This window comes from Helianthus annuus, chromosome 17 (genome assembly GCF_002127325.2).
Source record: "Helianthus annuus cultivar XRQ/B chromosome 17, HanXRQr2.0-SUNRISE, whole genome shotgun sequence".
Lineage (NCBI taxonomy): Eukaryota > Viridiplantae > Streptophyta > Magnoliopsida > Asterales > Asteraceae > Helianthus > Helianthus annuus.
In genome coordinates, this window is record NC_035449.2 from 99291604 (window position 1) to 99310421 (window position 18818).

The 18818-nt window shown below is 39.0% G+C and overlaps 1 protein-coding gene across 1 annotated transcript in view; it reads right to left on the reverse strand.

Moving 5' to 3' along the window:
• The window catches only part of LOC110924793 (caldesmon-like), a 41599-nt gene extending 31945 nt beyond the window's left edge, over positions 1-9654 (reverse strand). The window contains exons 1-2 of the mRNA XM_022168785.1: positions 9241-9654; positions 8524-8841 (exon numbers count right to left, since the gene is read on the reverse strand). Of these exons, the coding sequence (XP_022024477.1) occupies positions 8524-8841; positions 9241-9654 (732 nt within the window). The remainder of the gene's footprint in view (positions 1-8523; positions 8842-9240) is intronic.
• Positions 9655-18818: the final 9164 nt, after the last annotated feature.

Genomic DNA, 18818 nt, shown 5'->3' on the forward strand with positions numbered 1-18818 from the left:
TTGTATGCTGGTGTGGTAACTGTTATTGTACGAAAACTCCACTAAAGGGAGGTGTTTTTCCCAGTTGTTGCCGAAATCGATAACACATGCCCTAAGCATGTCTTCAAGAGTTTGAATAGTACGCTCAGACTGCCCGTCCGTCTGAGGGTGATAAGCCGTGCTCATGTCTAATCAAGAGCCGAAAGATTTATGCATCGCTTGCCACAGCTCTGAAGTGAATCGTGCATCACGATCTGAAATAATAGAGGTTGGCACTCCATGCCTCGAAACAACTTCTTTCAAGTAAATGTCTGCTAATGTAGAGAACTTGTCTGTTTCCTTGATAGCCAAGAAGTGAGCAGACTTTGTGAGTCGATCCACGATCACCCAAATAGTATCGTTCCCACGCTGGGATCTAGGCAGGCCAGCAACAAAATCCATGGAAATTTCTTCCCATTTCCATGGTGGTATCTTTGGTTGCTGGAGTAGGCCTGATGGTTTCTGATATTCTGTCTTGACCCTCGCACAGGTCAAACACTTGCCAACGTAAGTCGCTATGTGGGCCTTCATGCTAGGCCACCAATACGTAGTTCTGAGATCGTGGTACATTTTATCCGAAGCTGGATGTACCGAGTAGCGAGACTTATGTGCTTCGTCCATTACAAGCTCGCGTAAGTTGCCATAAAGTGGGACCTAAATACGCCCCGTTACATAATAGGCGCCGTCTTCCTTTTGTTCTAATCATTGTCGTGAGCCACGTAAGGCTTCAGCCCTGACGTTTTCTGGTTTCATTGCTTCTACCTGAGCATCTCATATCTGTGCAGGAAGATTAGACTGAATAGTAAGTTGTAATGCTCGCACGCGTCTAGGCGTAGTGTCTTTCCGACTGAGGGCGTTAGCCACAACATTGGCTTTGCCTGGATGGTACTTGATGGCGCATTCGTAATCATTAAGTAGCTCGACCCATCGACGTTGTCGCATGTTCAATTCCTTCTGCTTGAAGATATGCTCGAGACTCCTGTTATCGGTGTAGATAGTGCACTTGGTACCGTACAGGTAATGTCGTCATATCTTAAGCGCAAAAACAACTGCTCCCAGCTCTAAATCATGAGTAGTGTAATTCCGTTCATGGATCTTAAGTTGGCGCGAAGCGTAAGCAATGACTTTTTCCCGTTGCATCAATACACAACCAAGACCCTGAATTGATGCGTCACAATAAACCACAAAATCGTCCATGCCCTCTGGCAATGAGAGAATAGGTGCGCTGCAGAGTCTATCCTTTAAGTGTTGAAAAGCTGTTTCCTGCGTATTACTCCAATGATAAGTAGCACCTTTCTGTGTCAGTAGTGTAAGCGGCTGTGCAATCTTTGAGAAGTCTTTGATGAACCGTCTGTAATAACCCGCCAAACCCAAGAATTCCGTTGGTGTACGTGGTGCAGGCCAGTTCCTGATCGAGTCTACCTTGGATGGATCAACATGAATCCCATCCTTGTTTACCACGTGGCCTAGAAAGTGGACTTCACGAAGCCAGAAGTCGCATTTTGAAAACTTGGCGTACAGTTGTTCCTTTCAAAGAAGTTCCAAGATAAGTCGTAAATGCTGCTCGTGTTCCTCCTGACTCTTAGAGTAGATCAGGATGTCGTCGATGAAGACAATAACAAATTTGTCCAGGTAAGGCTTGCACACCCTGTTCATTAGATCCATGAAAACTGCAGGTGCGTTTGTTAATCCGAATGGCATGACTAGGAACTCGTAGTGGCCGTAGCGAGTTCTGAATGCTGTTTTGGAGACGTCCTCATCCCGGACTCTCAGCTGATGGTAACCTGACCTCAGATCAATCTTTGAGTAGTAGCTCGACCCTTGCAGCTGGTCAAACAAGTCATCTATACGTGGAAGAGGATAGCGGTTCTTCACTGTCACCTTGCTGAGTTCACGATAATCTATGCACATCCTGAAGGTACCGTCCTTCTTTTTCACGAATAATACTGGAGCTCCTCAGGGCGAAGAGCTAGGATGAATGAAACCCTTATCCAAGAGCTCTTGTAGTTGCTTAGATAATTCTTCCAGTTCGGTTGGAGCCAATCGATACGGTGCGCGAGCTATTGGTGCTGCTCCTGGAGCTAGTTCAATCTGGAATTCGACCTGGCGATGAGGCGGTATCCCAGGTAAATCTTCAGGAAACACTTGAGGAAAATCACGTACAACTGGTATATCCTCTAATCTCTTTTCTTTCGTCGATGCGTCTGTAACAAGTGCTAAAATGGCAGTGTGACCCTTTCGCAAACATTTCTGAGCCTTCAAAAAGGAGATGATGCCAACCACAGTACCACTCTTGTCTCCTTGAACTTCGAGAGGTTCTTTACCAGAACGCGGAATATGAACTATCTTCTCCTTGCATAAGATCTCTGCTTGCTGTTGGGATAACCAATCCATACCAATGACGATGTCGAAACTACCCAGAACTATAGGGATGAGATCGATGGAGAAAGTCTGACCCGCTAAGACAATGTTACAACCCTTGACTACGTGTGTGGCTTCTAAACTTTTACCGTTGGCTAACTCTACGACATGTTTGGTGTTTAAGGGTGTTGGCGTACGTTTTAACATTTGACTAACTTTTAGAGACACATAACTGGTATCCGCACCCGAATCAAACAAAACAGTAACATAAAAGTCGTCGAGAAGAAACTGACCCATAACCACGTTAGGATCATTCCTTGCGTCACCCTGCCCCAGCACGAACACACGACCCCTAGCATCGTTGCCATTATTATTCCCCCCATTGTTGTTCCCGTTGCCCTGATTGTTGTTATTGTTGTTGTTCTGGTTCTGGTTTAAATGGGGGCAGTCACGTTTGAAGTGGCCTTCAGCACCACATTGATAGCATCCTCTATTGCCACGCTGTTGTTGCTGCTGCTGGTTTCGTGGAGCAGGTGGTTGTTGTTGCTGATTCTGATTCGCAGGTCGTGAGCTCCTGCAATCTTTAGCTTCATGACCCATCTTGAGTCACCGCTGACAACGACCCTTGTTGCACTGGCCGTTGTGGGGCTTGTTGCAAGCATTACACCTGGGAAGGTTTCCCTTATAACCACCTTGTCTTTGATTACCCGAAGATTGCTGACCAGGGCTCTGGTAGTTATCAGTCTTTCGTTGCTGAACCTGAGACTGAGCTGTAGCTGAACCCTTGCTGGAATCCCCATCCCATTTCTGCTTGTTGTCACTGGGGGTAGCGGAAGTAGTAGCATCGGTAGCACTGATACGTTTAGGCAGCCTGTTGTGTTCCACTGCCAGATCTGTGAGGCGATGAGCAAGACGTTGAACATCCTGGATATTATTGTGGTTGGCCGACGTCACATGACTTTGAATTTCTGGTGCCAACCCTTTGAGATACAACTCAATACGTCTGATAGGTGGGTCCACCATAGTTGGACACAGGACGGCCAGCTCGTTTGACCGTTTAGTATATGCCTCAATTTCCGACCCAGTCATCTTCAAATGAAAGAACTCCACTTCTAACTTGTGGATGTCGTCACGTGTGCAGATTTCCTGTTTGATCAGCTCTTTGAAATCATTCCAAGGGGTGGCGTTAGCAGCTGCCAACCCTAAAAGTTGAACTTGCGCATTCCACCAAGTCAGCGCGATTCCTTCCAGTGTGCCAGTGGCGTACTTCACCCTGCGAGCCTCAGGGCATTCTCACATCTCAAACACAGACTCGAGCTTTTCAAACCAATGGAGGAGTTCCACTGCTCCCTCCGTGCCACTGAACGTGCTTGGACGACAGTCCATGAAATTCTTGAAAGTGCAAACAGTTGGCTGAGCGTGTTGACCTGTTGTGCATAAGAACAGGACAAGGTTAAGCACAATAGTTGGTTTAGGAGTGTAGGATCTAAAGGTCCTAGTGCGAGTTACAACTGCAGGGTATACCTCCTGCTTGTGCGGCTGCAAGTGCCGCAGCAACTTGTTCGTTAATGAGAGCCGTCAACTGGGCTTGTGTCAAGTTAATGCGTCCAACCATGATCGTCATAGCAAAGGTAACATATGTGAGAGAGCGTTTGCGAATAGTGCGATGACAGAAGAGAGTAAGCACACAAGTGTTCTCAAGCAATAACGAATAGTAGGCAATGTAATCTAAGCATACCACGAGCAAAGTTCTAGGTAATCCTAGTAAGTAGGCAAAGTAAACATGAATAGTAGTACCTATGGCGTTGAGCCTTGCACGTGGAGCGAAGCGTCATTGTGGATCGTTGAGCACTGTACTGGTAATAGTCTGGTTTTAATAAAAACGTTTTCCCCAAATTAAAACCAAGTTCTCTATAACCAATGGCTCTGATACCAATCTGTCACACCCCCAAAATCCACCCGCGGAGTATCACCGCTTGGAGGCGTGATTGACCAGGATCAAGCCACCAATCATATTGAACAATATATAAAGTAAATGTAATTTAACCAAACCAATATGAAAGGTGTTTAAAACATAAGTATAATATCAACGTTTAGCGGAAGCTTAAAAGTAAACCCAACATAAGTATAAGTATGTAATGTCATAAACGTTTAACAAAGCATTCACGATCCTTGTCCACAACGACCGCGCCTCCCAGTGCAAGCTCCAAGTGTACCTAACGACCTGCAAGGCATGTAACAGAGAGTCAACAACTAGTTGAGCGAGTTCACAGTGGGTTGTTTAGTAATAGTGTTCATTTCGTAAAACGTTTGCTTGTTTAGTAACCCATATATCGTTTATAATTACATCGTGGCCCTCCAGGCATGTTTGCGAAGATTAGTGGGGGTTTCCCATGTATTGTAGACTAGTTTTATTTGTATCGCGGCCCTCCAGGCATGTGTGCGAAGTTTAGTATCAGTATCGCGGCCATTCCAGGCATGTGTGCGAAGATCAGTATCAGTATCGCGGCCATTACAGGCATGTGTGCGAAGAGTAGTGGGGGCTTCCCCATGTATCACTAGTCTAGCAGTATCTATAAGTGACCTTTCCCATATGAGGTCAGTAGTACGTAATTCCCATAACCATGTAAGTACAATCAATCAATCAATCCCCATTCCCTACCCCAGGAATCCCATGCCTTAGTAAGAGTGTGAACTCACCTTGGTTTGCTCGGTATGCTAAGGTATGTGCTCACAGTTAATCAATCAAGTCCTAGAGTACGCACGTATACAAAATCAGTTTATATTCACGAAGTTCACGTATAAGTACAATCTTAATGTTTATTGAATCAATGATCGTCAATTGTCACAAAGCACGTATTCATACTCATACAAGTTATACTCAACATTTAACGGCAGTTAACTAACCAGGTTAACTCTTAACAGAAATAAACAAGGTTACTGTGCAGATTTACCCAACCGGCGAAACACCCATGTTTCGTCGTAAATCCCCTTCGACGAAACACTTTGGTTCGTCATGGTTGTTTCGTCATTTCGGTCTTCGGCGAAACACCTAGTGTTTCGTCTTGTTTGTTTCGTCTGGATGGGTTTCGGTGAAACACTTCTGTTTCGCCGTCACCTGTGTTTCGTCTGAGTGTCAGTTACGTCGTGACAGTTACAAAATTACAGAAACCCTAATCATTGTTAACAGCCGTCCTCAACATCATCAATCTTACAGTAAACATACAGCACATAAATCATCATGAATCAATCATAACATCATCATAACATGATCATCACAGCACTGACGTCTAGCATGAATCCTAGTTCATGAGTGCCACAAACCAATTCCCATAATACATCACATTAACGAACCCTATTAGCATCACACTAGCAACATTCACGGACAAGTATTTGATCGTATAAATTCTGGTTTCGCACAGGGTTAATACACAACTGATCACTAAAACCCTAGGCCAGTTATTTGGTTTCGTATAGAGTTACGTATCCGACTAAGTCATGTATAACGAGATCAAGATTTTCATTATCATAACCATATAATCACATCTATTCTAGAAATCAAGCAAGTATATACACACACATATATCGAGTAGTCAAAGCATCATGAAACCATTTTAACAACCACACACTAACCGAGATAGATGAGAGTTTGATCGCTATAGAAATCTTGGAGAAACACACACAGTTGCCGTCGCCCTTGCGAAAGAGTTCTAGGGTTTCTGATTGCTAAAATGTGACGAATGAAACGGTGGATTCGCTAAAATACTCGTCGTTACGTGTTGGGCCCTAATGGGCTTTGGCGAAACTGGGCTCGACGAAACACCTTTGTTTTGTCGAGGAGGTTGTGACGAAACATACATTTGTTTCGTGGATAAGTTCATGGCGAAACACCACTTGTTTCGTCTACTAGTTTTGTCGGGTTGGTTTGGGCTTGTTCAAGTCTTAAACAGTTTACAGTTTACAAGTTCACAAATCAAACACTTTATATAAAACACATAGTATATCAACAGTCATCTCGAATTATAATCCAGTGTACAGTTACAAGGAAGTCAATCAAGCAACTAAACAGTCAACGTGCAATTAATGCGAATACAGAATCTTGGAAACTCGAGTTGTCACATGACCAGCCTTGGGTGTTACCGAGCTATCATCACTCGGTTTCTTACCTTTCCTCTTCTTCTCATAGAAATCTTTAACCCCTTTGACCTTTTTCTCAATCATTCTTCCAAAAATATGTTTTACAGTGTGGTTAAAGGCCTTTTCAACATCAAAAACCTTTTTATCATCATAAAATTGGTTAGAAATTTCAACTTTTCCAATTTTCTTCTTAAAATTTTCAGCACTCAATGGTGGAAAATTTTCATCATCCATCTGAGTTACTGACTTTTCACCTTTTACCTTAACCTGTGGCTCCTCTGATTTTGTGGAATCAGATTCATCGCCAGAAGATAGCTCCTCTGATTTTGACCTATCAGAATCATCGCTAGAACTCACACCAGAGTTCTTAACAACCCATTTCTGGTTGTCAGATTTAGCACGCTTCTTGTAGAACTTGTTTGAACATTCTCCAATTTCAAATTTTGAGTTTTTGAATAATTTGGTTCGATCAATTGGCGGTTCAAACTCAACCAATTTCTCTTTGAGTTTAGAAATTCCCTGTTTAGTTTTCTTTCTCTGACCAGCATTCTTCATCTCTTCTTGCTTCTTTGCAAGGAACTCTCTGTTTGATTGTCTCCAAAATGCTTTCTTTTCTTCTTCTTCTGATGATGTACCTGAAACAAATGTCATTTTTGATTTAAAATTACGAACATATTTTTCATTTTTCTGTTTTTCTGTTGGAGTAAAACCCAACCCTTTCTTTTTAAAATTACCATGGTTAGGTTTCTTTTGAAAACCAGAACCAGAATCATAACCTTTTTTCTTGTTTTGTCTTTGCTTAACTCTTGAGGTGTGTTTTTAGGTTTATCAGTAAGATTTAATTCTTTTATTTCAGAAATATTAATTTCTGTTAGTTTGAAAACCTTGTTTGTCATTTCAGTTTTGACACCTCTTATTGGAAATTCCTCATCATAATATAATTTGTCCGAATCATTCAAAGTATATGCAACTTTAAATGTCTCAGCATCCAAATTTGATTTTGATAACAAGAATTCATTACTATAAACTCTTTTGCCCTGTTTTTCATTTTGACCCGAAGTGCTGGACTCGGACTTTGACTCCGACATGGACTCCGACTTTGACTCCTCAGTTTCATCGTTATCTAACACATGATCCACCACTTTCTTCATCAATTGAGATTGTTGATCAGTGTCAGACGATGTAAACGTGACATCTATGTTTTCTGGCAAATTGACTGTAGACTCAGACTCCCACTGTAAGTTTGTAGCCTTTTGGACTCTTTCAGAATTTGGATTTCTGGGCAAATATCCATTTTCCAGTGGGGTTGGACACTTGTTGTAATTGACACCTTGTTTCTTACCAGAATTTTTCTTGTCAGCCTTTTTCTTAGTGTCTTTCTTCTTCTCAGTCATTTTCTCTGGAGTCTTTTCTTCAGAAACTTTTTCAGCATTCTTTTCTTCAGTTACTTTATCATCTTCAAATGCCTTCATGCCTTCAACAGTAGGGTAGATCCTGTCAATGACATAAGAAGTACACGAGTAACTTTTCAACAAACGGTTTACTCTTTCTGTTTCAATTCTTTGTAACTCTAGCTTTTGTTCCAGAGCAGCACACTTCTTGATGTAGTTGTTCACAACTTTCTGTTTGATCATGAACGCTCCTTGAAGTGTCTTCATTGCGGTAGCCTGTTCTTCACTTGTGTCATTGTACATGTTCATTGCTTTGTTCAGCACATCATAAGATTCCTTCAAACGGTTCATATTGTGAATCAAGGAACTGTTTTGTTTCTTCATTTCTTCACAGTTTTCACACATTACCGGACACTTTTTTTGCAATAGCTTGTTTATCAATTTTAAACTTTGGAACTTCTTTCACTCTTTGTCTCACTACCGGTACAGTCTCATCGTCACTACTCACCGGTGTCTTTGCCTTTTTCTTTTTCTTCTTGGCTTTCTCGTCTTCACTATCACTTTCAGCCATCATCTTCAGATGTTGTGCCATTCTTTTGGAATAATACTCATTTACATCATCATCACTATCTTCTTCTATTCTAGCAACAAACGCTGAGTGAGCTTTTAACACTTCTTTGTCTGGACAATAGTCATCCCAGCTGAAGTTTTCCCAGGTAAAACCTTCAGGCATCTTCTCATCATCTTGATCTATTACCAATGCTTTGCCATCAGCTAAAATATACTTATCCCAATTGAAATTTGTTGATGACTTTTTCTCATCGTGATCCACCAAGCATGCTCTTTTTGAAGAATCTTCAATCACTTTCCTCCCATGAGCAACCTGTGGTTCTTGTTGACTTGATGATTGAGAAACTTGATGATAGATTGCTTTCTGATAGTAATCATTGTCATTGTTGAACGGATTTTGAGCTCCACTTGCTTCGTGGTTCTTGCACTCTCTTTTGAAGTGTCCTTTTTGTCTGCAACGAAAACAAGTAACTTTAGATTTATCAAACCCTAAAGTAGAAACACATGCATCACGGAAATCATCTCGTCCCGTGATCTGCTTGAATTTCTCAGCTCTTCTCAACACCCTAGCGAAACACCATTTTATATCCATTAATTCCATCTCTTTAGCATCGATCTGATCGTAATCCTCTTTAGTCAGCATTGGATTCCCTATCCGACCTGCAACAAAACTTCCATATGATTCTAAAACAGCTCCTAACAGAGACATGTGGCTCTTTGCAACTTCTTCAGTATAATCTTGATCATTTTCCAGATTCAGAACAATGTTGCATTGTAGCTTTCTACCACTCTTTGTCACTGTTAAATTTGGATCAAATGAAGAATATGATGAGAAACTTGTTTTGCTGCTTGATCCTGTTGAAGAACTTCCGGATGAATTCTTTGCATTGTAAGCAGTTTCAACCTTTGAAGAAAAATTTGTGGTTTTGACATTTAATCCTGCTTTGTAGTAAAGCCCGATGTCTTGTTCACCATCGAAGTCTTTCATCCTGGAGATCTTTCTCTGTTCCATCTCCTGAGCTTCAATCTTTTCAATAAATTTGCTAAGTATCAGATTACTGAACCCTTTCTTGTTCTTTAGCATCATGAGATAAGCGCCCCAAGTCTCGTGTGGCAACGCATCAGCAAGTTTTTCAATCAATTCTTCATTATCTTTTTCAATGCTTAACCTCCTCATGTTGGCTAAAAGATTGCAATATCTTTCAATAATCTGCTTTGTGCTCTCATTTTTCAATCCTCGAAATAAATCAAACTCTTTCTTTAAAAGCGATTTCTTGTTTTTAATCATTTCTTGACTACCAACAAACTTTGATCTTAACGCTTTCCAAATCGAATAAGAACTTACGTTATGTTGCAATAAGACCAAAATATCTTCCTTCACTGCTTGTTGTAGTTGACTTAGCATCATTTTCTCATCTTTATATTTCTTTCTGTTTTCAGAACTCAGATCTTTAATAGCAATCACCTCTTCATCATCATTTGTCGGTCTCACATACTTTGTCTCCACACATTCCCAAGCATCTAGATAATTTCCTTGTACCCAGTTCTCAAATCGACCTTCCCAACCCTTATACTCCTCGATATTCATTAGCTTAGGCGGCTTTTGCATAGTCCCTGTTTCTTTTTCCAACATCGTGTTCTGTGCAATAGTGATCGGGGTAACCGGGGTAGCGAATGCGTTATAAAAATCTTCGTCCATGGTTCAGATTTCAAGAAATTTTCAAGACTGTCTTTCAAGCAAAAAAACCACACTTCAAACAATAACTGTTCAAGCGAAATCGCTAAACACTTGTTCAAATGGAAACACAATTTGAAGCGAAATCAAAAGTGTATTTCCAAGCGGAATCACCAAGTAACTTTGGAGCGGAATACCAGTTCGAGCGAAATCAACGCGAACTTTCAAGCGGAACACCTGACTTGAGCGGAATCAAGACAAAATCTTAAGCAGAATCATTGTGACGTCATCATTCAATCGAACATTTTCAAGCGAAATTACTAAAAACTCATGTTTTAGATAGAATATTAACTTGAAACTTTTAAGGCTTTGTTAAAAAGCAATTCCGAGTACACTTTGAGAAAATCAGAACTTTTCGACCGTGAAAAGTTGTTCAATTTGAAAAGAAGGTGTAGAAAAACAGAAAATGCAGCTGAATTGGTATGAACTCTTCTTCCTGAGCTCTGATACCACTTGTAGAATCGTTTTCAGACCCGAATGAGTCGATCAGAAGAGTTAATCTTAGTTTCAGAGGCGGAAACTAAGAAACTGAGTTCAATTCAGCACGTATTACACTTTAAACTGTCGTTTGATTGATAATAATAACGTTTACAGCGATTCGACACTTCGGCAGCACTTTGTTGCAAACCGGAACCAAATGATACCTGATTTCGCTCGAGATAACCTATTTATAGCCGTAGTGATTTCGCTTGAACATCACTCAAGCGGAATCATCATTAACATTCCAAGCGAAATCAGCCGACTACTCAAGCGGAATTAGACAATTTAGTGATTTCGCTTGAACATGACATACTTGTCATTTCAAGCGGAATCTCTCTAAATCACTATTTCTCGATTCTCGTGCCCTGATCTAGCATGTTCTATACAAGACTCGATACAAGACGTAGACTACAGACGGATGCACCAACAATTGGACTAGTTAAGCGGTCCGAACGCGTTTTACGCGAACGACGCGTTAAAGTAGCATAAGCTACCTATACGAGTCGTAATGGGTCGTATGCACTTAGGTTATGTTTCATTTTAGTATGAAGGCTTTATTAAACCATATCATATGAGTTCCAATACTCATTTGGTTTACAAAACCTCATACTATCCGATCTCCCGATTTAGGTCCGGTTATTTATGTATTTATCTATATAGGGTGCCGTTTGATTTCGTGATCCCTCTAGCTTTGCTTGGTTGTTGTTCAAGACTTCTAAGCACCCTCAAGTGAGTACATAGACCCCTCTTTTACTATTTTTCAAACATTTTGGGGTGAAACACATGTGCCTACTTGTTACTTTCGTGTTTTCCTGTTTTTCACATTATATACTTGCTATGTTCACTAGTACGCATATAGTACATGATTTCATATATGTTTTGCTATGTATGTTAACTTAGCATGCTAGCACATTGATTTACATTACATTATTTTGCTATATATGTTTACTTGGCATATTAGCACATTGTTTTACATTACATTTTCTGCTATGTATGTTGACTGAGCATGCTAGCACATTGATTTACATGACTTTTCTGCTTTGTATGTTAACTTAGCATACTTAGTACATTGTTTCATATAGCATGTTTACATTTGGTATAGCATTTGGTTTGTACAAACGGGACTTAAATACATTCATTAACATTAGCTACGCCGCTCGGTAGTAAGTAATGGTACCATAGGACTTGACAAATCCCGTTCCTGACATCCTAGGTTTGTTTGGATGAAAGGAATGACTGAATCCGAAAACATTTCTTTTAATAACCTTTATTAGGGTTATCCGTCTGTCTGAAGGCTTGAATATATGCGTTTAACTTACCACATAAGTGTTTGTATCAATAAAACATGCATTTACTATGCAAAACACAACTTTTTGATATATTCAAAATACTTTGTTTTGTACATTCTTACATTTGGTTTAAGTGATTACACTTTACGTGCCATACATAACATTGTTACACATTACATGACTACATTTTAACTTTTAACATTGGACATGGTTTATACATGAACTTTTGACAATTGGTTTAAACATGGACTTTATACATTGGTGGTTTGTTTAAGTGACTTAAGTAACGAGACGTGTGTAGTATGATACAAGCATGGTGGATACGCCGCTGGTACTTCCTATATATAAGTGCTTGTATTGTATTACATGTCGTAGCGTTATTTAAATCATTCAATTCGGACTTATACATTTTACACAAATGACATATTTTTCACAAGACTTTGTTTTACAAAACAGTTTATTTTATACAACTCATTTTACTTGGTTATTCATTTAACCATACATTATTCTTTTATTTATACATATCATCTGATTTTATTGCTTTTCAAATGATTTACGAAACAAAACAATTTACAAGGTTCATGACTGAATTTTATTAAACATTTTCTTAAACTTAAGTCATGAATCCTATTTTCACAAAACCTATGTATCTCACAGGCATTTTTATGCTGACATACCTATTTTCACATGTGTTTCAGAAGCTGTTGCTTAGGATGATGATCGTGACACTAGGGCGGACCTGTGCCTTAGAGACTTAAAATAAAGATAGAACTAGTGTAATTATGTTATGTACTCTTTGGTTCTTGTTTTGAGACAATGTATTCCACCTTTGGTTGTTGAATAAAATGAAATTTTAATTACCATGGTCGTGGAACAATAATTCTGTTACAACACTCCCCGACGTTTCCGCCATGATTTGATGTTTTACGTGGTCAGGGTGTGACAGAAGAGTTGGTATCAGAGCTCATGGTTATAGGGAATTAGGTTATTAGTAATGCTTTGACCTAGTCTATAACCTTCCTAGGACCCTAACACAAGATTCTTGTGTTTAGATAACAAAACAATACTGTCACCTATCCTTAGGCGACAACCGTAACAAGAACATAAGTTTCAAAACCGCTTTGAAAACCAATCATCTGTTCTAGGGTGGTTGATTACTAGGTTTTGAACCCTCTAAGTTTTCAAAATCTCGTAGAAGTTTGGGTCTTATAATGTGAACATGTGCAAACTGGAAGGGTGAATGCTTGTACCCTGGGTTTTCTGTCTAAGGCTAGAGTGTTCGTACAAATCCGTAGTATCGGACCAGTCACTCTTACCTGGGAACTCTTAGGGTGAGTGTTCACTTATAGGCGAGCATGTCTTCAGTGATACATTAATATGACCCGTTTACTTTGATTAGTCACCGTCTCATTTGTTTGCCTTAGGTAACAAACAAATGATCGCAATTTTTATGCATTGCCATTCTGTTTATCCGATAACATTTCACTTGTTTCTTCCTATGTCCTTCATTTTCTTCTAGAATGTCTCTTCATCTCAGCAACGGTCAAATGTCCGAGCAAACAGCCAAATTTGCCAGCAAATAGGCGAAGTAATTCTGAAGTCCGTGGATTTAGGTATTGCCATGTTTCGTCTCAACAATGAAACCACTCAAGAGTCACCGAAGGAAGCAGAAGTCAAGCCTGCACCAAAATCAAGGAAGCGTAAGGCTTCAAGGAAACCCGCAGCGGGTGCACCAAATCAAGCGGGACCTAGCCAAGTGGCAATGCCACCAGCTAGGAAGCCGTACTTAGGAACTGCCCCATGGTGCAAACGATGCAACCGTCATCATTCAAACCTCATACCCTGCTTCAAATGTACCTACTGTGGACGGTGGGGACATTTGGTTAACATATGCCGCTTTGCTACCCAAAACAAAGCTGCTATAAACCTTGCTGCTGCTCAACCTCCTGCTAGGAAACCTTATGCCGGTACTGCACTAATGTGCAACAAGTGTAATGCACCTCACCGAGCTTACCTATAGTGTCGTCTGTGTGTATCATGTGGACGACTCGGTCACCTGGCAAATGCTTGTCAATTCAACCCAATCCAAGGTCCAAACCAACCCCAAGTCGACCCTGCTCCAGCTCGTTTACCATCTGGTACTTGGTACAACTACGACGAGACGAGCTATTTCAGGAACAAGTGAACAAAGATTGTCAATGCAAATCTGACCCACGGATGAGCATTTGGCTGAGTATAAGATGTTGCTGTTTTAATCTTATGCTTTTGTTTCTTTGTTTTTCTTGTAATGTGAAACAATCAGTTTTGTTCATAAATAAATTGTTGTTCGCAATTCTGATATACAAGTGTAGTTACATGTGTGTATGGCATTCCCCTATGATACCTACGACAAGGAACTGCGTTCTTACAAACTACTCTTGTAGTTCTCCCATTCAAGTGATCGCTCATAATTTCCTCAAAATTCTAAGGTACTCATTTCGTTCTAAGAAACAAAGTACAGGAAATAAAGTGACATTATGAGTAATCGTGCTTTTGCACATCTGTGCCTTTGAATCCTTGGTTAGATAACTAAGGGTATTTTCAAATCTCATACCCATTACGTTCTGATTTTTCAACATGCATAACATAAGTTTTCAAAACAACCTTCATGATTTCAAAAACATTTTGTATATAGTTCGAAAACATTTTTAATATAGTGTATTTACTTAACCTATCAAATGCATGATTTCAAAAACATTGTCTATGTTTTTAAAAACAACCTTCATGATTTCAAAATGTTATTAATACGGCATAATTACTTATATCAAGTGCATGATTTCAAAATCGTCATTCATGTTTTCAAAAACCTTATACATAATTTCAAAATTCATCTCGCATGATTTTAAAACAATTTTTTTATATAAATATACTAACCTAATACACCTACTTTATGATTTCAAAAGTATTATATATAAGGTTTCAAAAACATTAAACACATTTCTAAAAGAAACCCTATGCATAGTTTTCAAAAACATTTTTTTTTCATACATTGACTTAACCTTCAATTCTGCTTCATATGTCACCTTGGCATATCTAGCGTCTTAACTTCATGAGTGATACATAATTACCTCATGTTTTGACTTCAGCACGTCTAGTGCAAGGTTTTGAAACGCCTCCCGCTTTTCAATTCCCAAAGTCCATATGGGATCTCCTTGCCTTCACAATTAGATCCTGGTGGATGTTTATTGTTCAAATCAGAGTCCTTAATTGGATTCCTTGTGTACCTTAATTCGAACATTTCGATTCCTTATAATCGGAATCGAATTTTCTCTTTAAGATCTTTCTATCTTCATAGTTAGATTCTTGATCATGTTTAAAGTACCAAATGAAATCCATGGAATGGATTCCTAGTGTGCTTTAAATGCATGTGCGCAATTAACAAAACAAATTAACAAAATGATAACAAATTAAAGATCAAGATAAACAATTTTGTGGTTATGTGACTATGTGTTTATGCATTTTGTATTTTCTTTTATGCATTTTGTGTTTTTTGTATACTCTAGATATTCGTTATCCAAATCCTCGTAGAATCTTTCATATCTTCATATGAGGGATTCGTAGTAGGATATTCAAAAAGGTACTACCTTAAATCCTTATTGGGCTTCTATGTGATAGTCAAGACCCTTGGATTATATAGTACCATTCCATGATTCAAAAAGAGACCCCTTTAAGTGGTCTAAGTCAAAAGATTGATTCAGAATCTGGTTAAGAATGACATGTGATGCTATAGCTGAACATACTCCTTGGTAGTCTATTTAAATCATTTATTGATTTAATTAAAAGGACCCTATTGTGGTCTAGTCACAATCATCACAAGTTCGTTCATTATTTTCTTCCCCTACACATTATAAGATGCACTACGTGACTATGCAAGGAATTACGTAATTATGGATGCATACATAATTACGAAGTTCAGTGCACAGGAACCCAGTAAGACTTATTATGTGTAAGAACCGATAGTGGCAACAATAACGAAATGAGAACAATGTAATGGAGGTACGATGGACGCACCAATAACGCTTATTATACTTATATATAAGTGTCCCTCCTACATTGTAAGAATGATGTTATTTAAAATTACTAGAAGTTTAGGACTCTAACCAGTGTTGTTTGATCTTTTCAACTTCATGTTTCAAGCTCTCACAAGTTTCCTCTAGATAAATTTCGGGATGAAATTTCCTGAAGTAGGGGAGACTGTTACACCTGTGTCACTTCAACCATCAAACAAATACCAAACCAATGAAATATTGTATTTCATACTTGGAATTTGTATAAATATGTGTATCATTTGCACATATCAATTCTTGTTCGATTTCGGGCTTTAAATCGCTTTCTGGAAGGTTATACGCGCACTGATGCGTAAATATAACCAGTTTAATGCAACAAACACTCCAGAATAGTGACATAGGCTTAACATACCTTAAGTAACCTATACATAACTTAGAAATAAGTTTTGGAAGGTTTGGTGTGCCGAAATCAAGTTTATTCGCTTACAGGGACTAAATTCGACAAACTGCGAAAGTATGTCGATTCGTACTGTAACGGACATTTCGGAACTTGATCATAAGTTAAACACACCCTAAATATCCTTTACATAGCTTAGAAATAGGCTTTGAGGGGTTCGGTGTGCTAAAATAAACTTTATGCTCATTCAGGGACTAAAAGCGTCAAAAAGTGCATAAGTTTGCATTTTCGCGCATATCTTACATTCTGAATACATCCAGACATCCAAAAAATTTATGTGATCATTAAAATATTTTATTTTAGTGATCGGCATGATAAAATTCCATTTGTCGCTTAATTTGGATCGTTTTTGCGTTCGTTACGACTTCCGTCGTAATTAACCGAACAACGCAACCGTACGACCAAACGAACCGACATCCGAGATGTTTTTGAGCATATTTTAAGTTCCCTATACTTTAACATCATTTTAGAGCTTTGAAATGGGGTTAACGGGGCTAAAAAGTGCCAAAAATCAAGTTTTACAAGTGCATGGACCATTTTTGAAATTTCTGACCAGATTCAATGAACCTAGTCCAATTTTGAAGTGTTAATGGTTTTAGCCCATGGTTTTGCAAAACCATGGGCTGGTATTCAATGGTATTTATCAATCTATGGGCCATTCTAGGGGCTCCCATGGTTTTACCAAACCATGGGCACATGTGTACGGTTGAGATTAAAGCACGTTATTCGACGAACGATCTTAACGGTTCCATGAAATCTATAAATACCCCCATACATTTGTTGCAACTCACACCTTTGAATCTGATTTCATCTCTCTAAGTTGAAGTATCTACTTCATACCTGAGAGTAATCGGAGCAAAGCTTCCGTTCTTGGACCCGTTGTAAGTATTCTTTCGTTCTTTTACGTTTTAGCGTTAAAGTCAAACTTTGTTTGACTTTCTGCATTAACCAGTTTACGGTCAATGCGAAGTTCATTTGAAATTCATAACGTGAGCGTAATCACGATGGTTATAGTCCCTAGTGACTATACCTACTGATTACCACGTTATCTAGGCTCAGTGACGAGTCGTAGTTTCAGCCAAAATGCGTATACTTGCGTATTTTGTAACCAACCTACTTTTGGGTATCAAGACCCTTTGTCTTGATACCAAACCTGTTTTCAAACCCCGTTAAACATGTTTTAACATGTTTAACTCGTCACTTTTTAGATTTGTGCTTATATAGGGTCGTAAGGTTAGCGATCTAAACAATCGCTTATACTTTCGAACCCGACCCAATTGGTCGATCATTAGGATCCGACCAAACACATTAGGTGAACATAGTTGTATAGGGAATAACCTTCCGAGGTTATATGTGACAACTCGAGTTTCCAAGATTCCACTTTCGCATTTATTGCACGTTAACTGTTTGTTTAATTGCTTACTTATACAATTGTTTGCTTTGTAACTGTATACGTTTTGATTGGTAAAGTTTCACGAATGAATTGATAAATATATGAATTTGGTGATGAAACTGTAAATTCTATGTCTTGTGCATGTAGTATGTAATAGATAATACTTAAGGGTGTTTAGTGTTAATTGTGAACATAAAACAAAACCCTTAACCCTAATCTACTTCACTAATCATTCTCACAATCATCATATGTACTTTCACCATTCCTCTACAATTCTCTCTACAATCATCTTCTTGGCACAAGCTCTTCATCACTCTTGATTCCTCTCTCTCTATCTAGAATCAATCCAAGGTAATTGTTTAATGATTGTTTGTTGTTATTAATCCTTGATTATGTGGTTCATGTAAACCCTAGTTCTTCACATAATAGTTCTGTGTTATTGATTGAATTCTGATTATTGTGAAATGATTTTGATCAGTGTGTAATCATTTGCCTGATGTTATGATACAAGATATGTTAGAATGATTGATTGATAATTGGATTACTGCAATGCACATGAATGAATTAGGGTTTCCTGATCGTAAGAAAACAAAAACGTAACTGTTGCACTGTAGTTGAATGTTCATATGATTGATGGTTTGCCCGATGTTTGATCTTGCATGTTGTCCGACTTTTGTTGATTGAAGTAGTCTGAGTTTTATAAGGCATGCCATGTCCGAATTTTATAAAGGACACAAGATGTCCGAGTTTTAGGCTAAGAAGCCTAGTCCGACATTTGTGCACACAAGGGTCCGAATTTTACTAATTTACATGTTCGGTCCGAGTTTTTAAGAGGGGAGTCCAGTCCGAGTTTCATGGTGAAGATGGTTGTCCGAGTTTTGCTTGTAATAGGGTGGTCCGAGTTTTGGTTTAAGGGACTTGGTCCGAACTTTGTGTTAATG